This window comes from Parambassis ranga, chromosome 3, assembly GCF_900634625.1.
Source record: "Parambassis ranga chromosome 3, fParRan2.1, whole genome shotgun sequence".
In the NCBI taxonomy this organism is placed as follows: Eukaryota; Metazoa; Chordata; class Actinopteri; family Ambassidae; genus Parambassis; species Parambassis ranga.
In genome coordinates this window covers 4921340-4932599 of record NC_041024.1, presented here as the reverse complement: position 1 = coordinate 4932599, position 11260 = coordinate 4921340, and the positions used below count along the sequence as shown (strand labels likewise).

The following is an 11260-nucleotide window of genomic DNA, read 5'->3' as shown; positions in this document are numbered from 1 at the left end:
TGAGATCTCCATGCACATTGGCCCAAGCAGGCTGTTGTAGCACAAATGTCTTTTGGTGCTGGACTGAACTCTTTACAAAAACAATGCCTTACTCTTTTCTAACAGACTATGTGCATTAGCCGATTCTGTATTTGTCTAAATGGCTGTAAACTTGACAGGGCTCCGAGTCGACTCTCTCCTCGAGCACAACTCCTGGTTGTGGAGGAGCTGCGTTGACCTCTCATCATATCAATCACCAATGCCGTGGGATTGAATAGACGTGAATGAGAAACAGTGCTTTGGGTTTCTAATTACATTGTATGCATGTATGACCCACTGCTTTGAGTAGCTGGTGTAAATATTTGGACCACTGGCACAAAAAAAGAAAAAATATTTTAATGTGTTTTTGGTGCTTGAAGATCAGAACCTGTTGCAGGTTGAGTGGGTGAGGGAAGATTAATATGATGCGTTGATTTTTATACCTCATCCTCATCCTGTAAGTGTGCCCTCAACACGCTTATTGTCTGGTCTCATAATGTGATATGTGATTAACACAACTGTCATAATCTAATTAAGTGAAAACTAGTGTATATGCTGCTTTGTTTATAGTGATATAATTAATCAGAGGTTTAAAGGTACTTGTGGTTGAATGCTCATAAATCTTGTTCTACTTTATTTCTGTGGCTTAAAAACAAAAAAAAAGAATATTTTAAACTTCCCAGCCTGCGTTCTGGAAAGGGCAGGTGGATGTTAAAGCCAGGGTCAGCTTGTCCACCACAGCTTTCCATGTTTTTGTCACCGATCCTATGCAACAATTATTCTGATCCCCAAAAGGAAGCCAAAAGCCGAATGTTTGTCCCTTCCTCCTCTACCCCCTGCCCCACTTACCGAGCGGTTTTCAGCACTGCCTAGAGACATACAGCATGGAACCTAATTTGGGACGACTTTTCAGATTTGTGGCCAATGTGTTTTTTTTTTTGGTCCATATTTTTCATTTGTGTATTTCATAAAGGCTCTCCTGCTACTGTCCTTGTAAGCACAAAGATACTGTTTGTCTGTGTAAAGCCTGCTCTGAGGAGGTGTGGATATAATATAATTGAAGCATTTGTGACAGGTCTGTCATTTTAATACTCAAACTCAATGAATGTTTAGCCTTCTTAGCCATGTACATTTTTATATGTAACATAACTTTGTAAATAGTTGATTATCTCGCAGCATTTTGATGACTTTTTCTAGCCCATTTGTTACAGTACTTGAAAAAGGAGTATTTTGTGTACAGTCTCTTTACATCAGAGCAGATTGATGCCATTTGTCATCACTGGTCTGTCCAGGGCTCGCAGAATTAAATCTGATATCACTGTACTAGTCTTAAGTTATTGTGATTCAATAAAATTAATGATTATTTATGATTGAATTTAATAACCATTTAGTCATTTTTCTTTAAAAAAAAAAACATTACACATACTTGACTTGGAATTGTTTACAATTTTATTTGGTATTTGTACAAAAACTGTGAAATAAACATATATACAGCACATAATACAACATACATATTAAACAAATTCATATAAATTATTAACGAAATAGCTACATTTTCAATAAACAACTCTATTCAATGTCAAGGTAAAAGTAACTCAATATTCTTGGCATAAAATTTCCATACAAAATTGTACAAAATACTGTACAATTGAACAAAGCTGTGCAAAACAGCAAACTGTGTCTCAGAAGCAGATCCTGTCCAGTGCGCATGCACCGATGAAGCATGAGTGAAACTTGTTTTTTTTTTTTTTGTTTTTTTTAGCAGTGACAGAAATGGGTTCTTATTTAGGGGCGGCAGATTCTTACAAATCTGGTCACAGTTTCATAAAAACAAATCACGAGTTATATCTCTATATTTGCTTTTTTTTTAAATAAATTAAGATACTGTTATTTCTTCTTCGTCTGACTCTGAGAAGTCCGAGTGCTTACTGGAGAGAGAGGGGGAGGAGATGCTGGACCCTGCTGCCCTGCCTCTTCCAAACATTTCTTCTTCCTCTTCCTCCTCTTCATCCTCGGCTGAGGACTTCTTGCCCACGTCGCTTAGGTCCGGGTGCGGGTTGGCTTTAGTGGGCAGCGTCTGCTCGCGGCATCCACCGGATGACAGCAGCTCACGTTCTTTTGAGTTCCTCCATTTCATTCGCCGGTTCTGAAACCAGATTTTCACCTGTAGAAGCGAAGAACATAGTGAGTGGAACAGCTCTTGCGTCTTTTACGCACAAATTACGCACGACATATTGGACACTTTAGAACAGTTTAGAACATATTATTTTACCTGTGAGTCTTTGAGGCCAAGTTTAGACGCCAGCTTCTTCCTGTCCGGCTTGCTGATGTATTTCTGTTTCTGGAACATTTTCTCCAAAGCTTTGCGCTGTACGTCCGAGAATACGGCCCTCCTCAGCATCCCTCTGCGGGGTTTCCCTCTGGCCACTAAGGGCCATGAAAAAGTCCCAGGGATGGGAACAACGGGTGAAGATGCTGCAATGAGAGGAAGATGAACACTTGTCAGTTTTGTATCTTTAAACACAAGACAGAACCTAACCCGAACCAGCTAGACACCAGAATGCCTCCTGGCTTTATGAATATGATGATTTCTGAGATATTTTCAGCGGATTATTATTGGAATTCTTCTTTTTTTTGGAACTGTGCAATACGTCTCCGTTTTGAGTGAAATGGCACGAGGTGACTAATTAGCACATTGGCCGGTCCCCAATCGCATTGGTATGGTAAAGAGGTAGCATATCCTTTTAAGGAACCCTGTGAGGGCGGATAGAGGAGTTAATAAACCGTGAACGGTAATTGTGTAGTAATGAACTAACGTAGAAAAGACTCTGGACAGGCAGCGAAGGCCATATATTATCGCAACAAAAGGAGATTTACACTTTCAAACTAAACACAACTGCATACCAGAATACTGATGCCCGGAGGGGGGGGGGGGGGGGGGGTGAAGAGTGGGAGGGGGGGGCGCATTTTTTTTTCTTAGTGCCCTCAAATCATTTTCATTAAATGAACACGAAAAGCTATTCAGGACGCTGGAGTTGTTTTGTTAAGGCATTCAGCTGAGCCCATGAAAAGGCTCCATCTCCATTATGATTTGTCTGAATGAAAGCATGGACTTTATAGACTTTTCTAAGAGATTATTCTTTATCTCACCTCGTTGATTGGCTCACTTGGAGAATAGAGGAACGTTTAAGGCACAGAGAGAGTGGGGATTGGAGGTCAGTGGTAACCTATCCTATGAGATGTGAAGCACGCAGGGAAACACGTTGATCAGCTCAGACGTTTGAGTTTGGAAAGTTTGCTTTAGTTTTAAAATCCCACGGCACAGGACTCTCTCCCTCTCTCTGCTTACTGCTGAGTGGACTCCCCCCCCCCCCTTGACTGTATAGCTGCCCTGTGGCCGCAGCAGAACCAGGAACAACGACGCACTATGTGGTCTTGTGAGAATATTGAAAACTCTCAATAGCGCCTAATAGGGAAATTAGTGCATGACTGGTTCACGCCTTTGGCCCGCCTGGTAAAAGTCACTCTCCGGGGTGTGTGGGTGGTTCACCCGGTGGGAGCTGACCAAATTGGTCACGGTGCTGAGGGGCTTTGTTGCCCGCCACAGCGGCCCGGTGGCCCCCAGGGCCGCTGTGGGAAAACGCGGGCCGGGGAAAATGCCAAAAAAAACGCCCCCCAATGGGAAGCAAAGGGGGGGTGGACTATAACTCGCCACCCCGCCTCAAATTTAGAGCGTGACGATTTGGGATAATTGGTTAATTAGGGGGTGGGTGGGTCCAGAGCCAGCGGTCCCCAGTAATGAGACAGTGATTTCTTCTTTTCTGGTTGTTTGTTCCCTTTCTGCCTTTGCTTCAGTTAAAATATATGACAGTGTTTTACATTTAAATGCAATTAGTACAGACAGAATCCCAAAGGCTAAAGAGACACATCCATAAAGGAGAAGTGTATAAACGTTGCCCCTACCTGGTAAATAAGGCGTCCTGAATATGGGGTGAAAGGTTCCGTCAAAGCAGGGGACGGGGAAGGTCTTGGCGTGCAGGCTGTGGAGCGTATGTGGTGAGGACGCTGTGGGAGGGAAACAGCACATGTTTAACAATCTTTCCTGGGTGAGAAAAATAAGTCTAAACACACATGTGGAAAACAGGTCAAGTGGTCCTACTCACCAGTCTTTGGTGAGGGTGCAAGAATGGCGTTCACTCCAAACTTGAGAAAACTTGGGTCCTTGCTGCTTGGCACCGATGTTTTTGGTGAGCAAGAATCGCGCGTAACCGCGGTGGTGGCCAATGCGCGCTCCAGGGGCGCACCGCTGAAAGACACAGTGGTGGTAGCTGTGGGCAGGGAGGCGCTCGCTGACGGGACAGTCCGGTTTATGAAGGCGGCGGCGGCGGCGGGGCGGCTTATCCGGAGCAGGTCTTCCACTAGGAAGCTGGAGTGCGTCGCGAAGGCAGACGGCAGGGTCTGGGGGAGCGGCAGAGCCGCAGCAGGCCGGTACAGACCCGGATAGAAGGCAGGAGGCGCGAGGACACTTGGGATCATCATGGTCCCGGCTTTGAAAAAAAACAAGCGGTGTGTGTGAAGTACTCCTTGTATCAGCTGGGAGAGAATCAGTCGTGTGAATGGCTGCTAACTCCTCTGGTTTCCTCACTCTGGGGAAAGGAGTTTTATAGCAGCTTGCCCCCCTCCCCACCCCCCGACCCTCCTCTCAGGGCTGACAGCTTCAACAATGGGGCTCAACAAAGTTCTCCACATGGGTCGCTTTCATGCAGCATCCCCCGGCACGCTGATTGGCCAGAGGACGCAATTTATGATTGCATTAGACTTCATAAGCAAGCGATACACAATGTATGGTGCACAAAAGAGGCTCTGTCATCAATTTTGCATGTTGGCCACTTTCCTTTCACTTTGTTTTGTTTGGGAGAGGCAAGCTGCCTAATTAAAGAGCAATCCCTGAATTCAGGCATTATACTGGGTCCTTTAATGACTTTTTAAAAAGATACTTTAATCTTTTCCTTTCAGATTGTGTTTCTGTTGCGCAGGATAAATACATGAATGCTGAAATACCTCTTATTCTATCTGTAGAGTGTGTAGATGCGTGATAAAAGGAAGAGAATTTAAAATATGGTGGCCGTTTTTTTCTGTCAAAGTTTCTACATTGCTTGAACACACGGGCAGCATCTCAAATGTAAATCAGTTTGAGGGTTTCATAGGATTCTCAACACTCAATCTGGCCCTCGTCATGGAATAATGTCTTAAAGGGATTTCTGCTATCAAAACGCTTTAACAGATGTGTTAAATATCGCTCTTTTTGCACAGGCTTCATTCATTGCGCACAGCCGCAGCTCAGCGCGCACAGGAGAAGTGTGCGGCCTGAGCCGTGCGCTCATGATCCTGTTAACCATGAACTAACTGTCACCCTCAGCTGCGGAGGAGGCGCCCCTCGGCCTTTCTCTCCTTCCCTCTCTCGCCTTCAAAAAAAAGCCCAGTGGAATAAAAAAAGCTTTATTTCTAAAGACTGTTTTGTTCTGCTATTTTAACCGGCTGAATAAAAGTGCATCTGTGATTTGATTTAAAACGCATTCATATGAGCGGACACTGAGACCCCATATAAAACTCTTATTAAAGCGACTTGGAGCCTGATAGTCGTGTTCTGTCAGCTTTTCCCCTGAAAACCCGTTAAACCAGAGCGATCAGGCGCAGCAGACCCAAACAGCGGCAGAGCGCTTAAAGTGTTTCCAGTTTAAACCCAAACTGAAATACAATATAAAATACAAATAACAATTAGTTTTTTCTTCCAAAAAAAATAAGTGATAGTCGTTTTTTTTAGTCTTATTTGATTTCCCCCTTTTATATTTTGTGATGATACATTTAAAAATTGTTTTTTATTTTTATTTTTTTTATTTAAAATGTAAAAAGCCAAATATAAGCAAATTATTTACTCTAGAATATTCATGTATTTTTATATAATTTACCAGTAATTGGGGAAAAATTAAGTTTAATTTGAAACTTTAAAAATTATGACAAAAAGTTTGAATCACATTTAAGGACAAGTGTTAATTGTGAGTAAATAAAGTTTTGTATGATTTTAGTCATGCGTTAAATAAGCAGCAGTCACTTTGTATCATTTAGTATCAACTAATGATAAGCAGTTCAACATCAATCTCATATAAACTGGCCACAATCCGATAATTAAAAGGGAACGCCTCCGTGAAATGATCCTTTACGGAGAGTTATCAGAGGTGCGTCTGCTTTATGAGCGCAGGACGCACAGACAGGCGTTAACACAGCGCCCCGTCCCCGCAGCCATGCACCTCCAATAAGTAACGAGACCTTCAAAGCTTTTTTATGAGCCCATATTCCTTTACTCGGCGGCCCGAAATCCCTCTTTTGTGAGCGCTAAGCAGATGGTTAGCAGGAAGCATGGGCTGCTCTGGCTGACCGAGACTAATTTCTACGAGCTTTGCAAGCTTGCCACGTCCCCGCTCCTTTACCAGGCCGAGTAAAAACAGCTGGCTGCGGCTGAATTAAAGCCATTAAAAACACATCTCTGAAATATTGCGACCAACAACAACAACACACACAACACACACACACGGCCCTCCTCGTGTTGGAGCCCAGAACAGTGTCATCACTGTCATATAAGTAGCCTGCAGCCAGTAGTTTGATATGTTCAAGTTTACACGTGTGATTTCACTGTGGCCTCTTGCATCAAATTCATTTTTAGTGCTAAATATTGGCAGCGCCTCATCACGTTGATGTGCTGTTATGGCAGGTTAATATTCCCCTAGGGATTATCTGCTGATATATATCGCTTATAGCAGTATAATATCCCTACAGGGAACCGGATTATTAAGCCTATATTCATCTCCTATATCCTATGATATAATAACCGCATTAGCAGCAGGTTGACACTTGCAGATTTCTTACAATATTCCTAGATGAATTCATTATTTGTAGCTATTCCTGTGTATATTTTCCTACAGGGTATTTATTATAGAAAGTTATAAGCTTGTTGCACTTTCTCCGGCAGGCCCATGCCATTTTTTTACCAAAGAGATGAACTTAACCATTGTCTTGGTTCTCTTTCTGCTTCGTTAAGTGAAAGGGGGCTGAGTAAATATGTTACCCATGCATGAGAGGCTTTCTATGGGCCGTCCCATTGTGCTGCGGGTCCGACAGGTGGTTGACTGTTTATTATTCCCTCATTATTTATCGGTGACGTGGGCGCATCGAGGAAAGGGAACTCCCCATCTTTTCACTTAACCGGGGATGAACAGATTGTGCTGACTGGTTGGTTGCAGCCTCGTATATGACACCGGTCACCATGTCCATCCATCTCAGCCCCGCAGCCATTCAGCCTGCATCGAACTCCAAATCAGACCATTTATTTCAGTTAACACATCACCATCCCCAGCTGTCAAACACAAGGAGAGCATGAGGATACAATCACCTCAGACACACTGTCAGCCATGTACATATTGCATGTTACTAAGAGGAATAAATTGGCTTTGCAACTAAAATAAAATAAATAACTTCATATTAAAGACATTTTTACTGTAAATAAAGGTGCATGTAAATAATAATTTACTTGAACAACAACAATTTACTTTATTTTACTAGAGATATTCACTTGTTAACACATATTACAAAAATGCACTGCCTCTCAAATGAGAGAAAAAAGTTTATGCATTGTAAAAATGAAAAAAAAATGTTATTTTTATGTCCAATTCTGCCAATAATCCTTAAGTACCTGCACTACATTGAAGTTTGAATACATTGGGTCACTTTCCAGACTTGTGCACAGCTCTCCCTGTAGTGTCACTTTATACAGGCTGGAGTGAGTCCCTGCTCCTGCCATGTGAAGTTAACCAAACATCTATTTCAGTGGATTCAGTGTGCGACCGGGCTTCACCTCAGCAGCAGCTCCCACTTGGGGTGTTTTGGCCGCGGCTTCACCTCCGTTCACTGCAGCCCTTAAAGGTCCCTGCAGCATCTGGCACAGGCGGTGCAAAAAAAAAGCCCCGCTCAACACTGAGCGAATTAGCAATGCCACAAGATTCAGAAGAACTGTGACAAGCATTAAATCGATATTAACTTTGTATTAAACATGGGCCCCTCCCTCTTCCCCTAAATGGACTGGAGCCATATCAGCGCACAAAGCGCTCTGTATGAACTCTGGCTGCACCTGTTCCCTCTCACTTGGTCATGGGAGTTCAACTTCTTAGTTTCACCCCAGGCTCTTTTTTTTGTTCACTTCACCCCACACTGAATTCTTTCAGTTGGGCTTTTGTCATCATTTCTTGATCTCATCTTCACCCCTGAATTTTACAACTCATCAAATCACATCCTTAGGAACATGCATTTTACATTTTTCATTTCCCATACACACTTTCATCTCCACAAAGTGTAGTAGAACTACACTTTTTGGTGCAGACAGGGACACTTGCCTCCCCTTTATGCTGTTCATTTATTAGCAGTTGTCAGTGTGGATGTTGAGTGGTGTCCTAATCCTCTTAAAGCGCATGTTGGTACAGTTTGCATATCATTTTCTGATCTTGGAGAAAGGCCACAACCCTCTCTATTCACAGGGATTCCCCGTCCTCTTTCAGTGCAGCCACAGCCAACAGCATTAGCATAATCTGACAACCAATACCATTGTCCGTGACCTTGTATGCAAAGTTAATTGCTCATTAATACCAGACAAAACAGAGGGGTGCAGAGGAAGCACAGTAGTAAATCCTTGTTTTAGAAGGGACAGACAGGCAGGTGGAACATCCTCCACTAGGTCTTTAGACTCTTCCTGAAATGTTTAGAATTTATTCAAATATATATTAAGTGGGAAAAACACTAATACTCAAAATACTCTATTTAACACACAGAATAAAATGCATAGATGTTGATTAATCAGCCAAGTTTTACTAATAATCTAGCACTGTTATCATTAAAAGTCTATAAACACATGCACAAAGAGTTGCACACACTCCCTTCAAGAGTATGTGCAATTTGTCACAGTAGCTCAGCATTAATCAATTGCAAATGTATCTCTCTGCAAGTTTAATCTCATCTCTACATTAGTTTCACGGATCCGGGGCGATTTGCAAGAGGAGCCTCCACTCCACCACCCCCTCCGAGCACCTGGCAGTCTTTCGGGTTAGCGTCATGTAAACACCCACTGCTTTAACGGGTGCCCCGTCTGAGGACCCAAGCGTCACTGCGCAGCACGGAAAAGAAGGCCAGGCTGTGTGGTTGTCAACACAAGTTTAGCTTAGGGGTCCCATCATGACATTAGTGGTGACTCTCCTGGTCAGGCTGACCTGAAGTGCTTGTTTGATATAGATATAGTTGCTAATATCTGATTATTATGGAATGAACAGGCACTAGACAGGGTTCAAAAGGCCACCTCATGCAGCTGCCTAATGCCGTCTTTGTGCTTTGCAGAGCTCTACAACCAGCATGTACAAGTTTGGGACAGATTAGAAATGCAATCAAATTCTTCTTTTGCTTTCAGTCATGTGCATTAGTGATTATGAGACAAGAAAACACTGTTTGTTTTAAGTCATGTATGGTGAAAGATTATCGATGTTTTTTTCCCTGCATTTTCAACAAAAGCCTAAACTTGCACTTTGAGAACTCTGCCCTGGTGGTTTGTTGTTTACGAAGATTGGAGGCCTGCAGAAGTGTGTGTGAGTTTGTGTGTGGGAGGGGTAGCTGCACAGGGCAGTTGAAGAAGAAGAAGAAGAAGAAGAAGGTATGAATGGGGAAAGAAGGGGCTTGGGTGGAGGAGGGGATGCTTGACGGACTTCACTGCCTGTTGGCCCTGCAGCATTGATGCCGTGTTGGCCATATAATCGGATTGCCAGTGGGTGAAAGTGAGCCCGGGTGCTTATGTCAGTTTGCGTCTCGTCAAGCTGAATAATACGCATGGCCAAGGAGTGAAGCGGACGCTTGCCATTGAGGGCTCTCAGTACTTGTGGCTAAGCATTTCTAAAAGAGAAAAAGCCTCATTGGATTCATATATAATTCTCACTCAAGCGTTTTGATGCATTTGCATAACAGGGGGAAACCAGTGATCTTTTCAGTGCTGCTGCTGCTGCTCCTGCTGCACAAGTGTGTGTTTGCATGTGCTACTGTGTGTGTGTGTCTGTGTGTGTGTGTGTGTGTGTGTGTGTGTGTGCGCGCGCTCGAGTATTTAAAGGAGCCCTATCTGAGCCCTGCATAAACAAGGCTAGACACAGTTCTTGCACTTGGCCTCTCATGATTAATCAAAGATCAAAACAAAAAACAAGAGAACATTTAGTTTACTTATTTTCTTTCACTATGAGTAAGAAAACGTCCAGAGCTAAAGTTCAGTATTCATTGTCATCAGTAAACACGACCAATGAAGACACTGCTGCCCTTCAGCTTCTGTGGGCTTTATTTGAAATGTTGATCATCAACAGTGTCCAATTTAAACAGTAGTTAAACAGAATTAAACTACAAAATGCTTTGCAAAAATTTGTGCAACTTCAGATTTATCAAAATCGACTGAAATGCTTTTGATCCACAAGCATAGATACTGTTTAGACATTATTTTAATGTGCTATTTCAGCCAGCCAGAACTCCTTCTGTAAGTTGAAAAAAATGGCGCTACAGAGGCCACGAATTTCCTCTCAAACGCCTAACCTGGTCTGATTTGTTAGCAATAAAGACCTGACCAGGTACTACCCGCCATTCTTAGCTGTTTGAGCAACCACAGGAAGTAAGCAAATTGGAAAACAAACCTGTTGTTGAGGATCTACAGGTAGGGTAGGAGATTTTGAAAACTCAGTGAGAGTCAGCCAGATTTCAAAAGTAAACACACGGCCCTTTCTCTCGGAGCTCACCCCGAAGCCACGCCTCCCAATCACATGGACGCGCATTACCTGAAGACGAGCTGCGGTCTGTGACTTCGGCCATCAGGCACGTACCTCTCTGGTGCGCGCAGAGCAGGAAGAGAGTGACAACCAGCCAATACTCCGCGCAGGGTCCACCCGGAGGATTGGCTGATGTTTTTAGCGTTTTATAGCTTCCACAGATGATTCATATTCTTCGCTTTAATGCGAAACTGCCGAACTAATTGGTTGCTATCGGATTGTAAAGAGAAGTTACACTAATTTAACAAAACATGCATCAGAACGAAATCTCCTACCCTACCTTTAAAACTATTGTCTATACTCGATTTGGTTTTTGAACAAAGATTCCAAAACCAGCAGCTGGTGGAGGAAAG

The 11260-nt window shown here is 43.1% G+C and overlaps 1 protein-coding gene across 1 annotated transcript; it reads right to left on the bottom strand.

Annotated features, from left to right (window-relative positions):
- Nucleotides 1-1894: 1894 nt before the first annotated feature.
- dbx1a (developing brain homeobox 1a) lies at nucleotides 1895-4557 on the bottom strand. Its single transcript, XM_028401207.1, has 4 exons — nucleotides 4182-4557; nucleotides 3982-4083; nucleotides 2291-2493; nucleotides 1895-2182 (listed from the first exon to the last, which is right to left on the bottom strand). Exons 1-4 carry the CDS (start codon nucleotides 4555-4557, stop codon nucleotides 1895-1897), a joined length of 969 nt encoding a protein of 322 aa, XP_028257008.1.
- Nucleotides 4558-11260: the final 6703 nt, after the last annotated feature.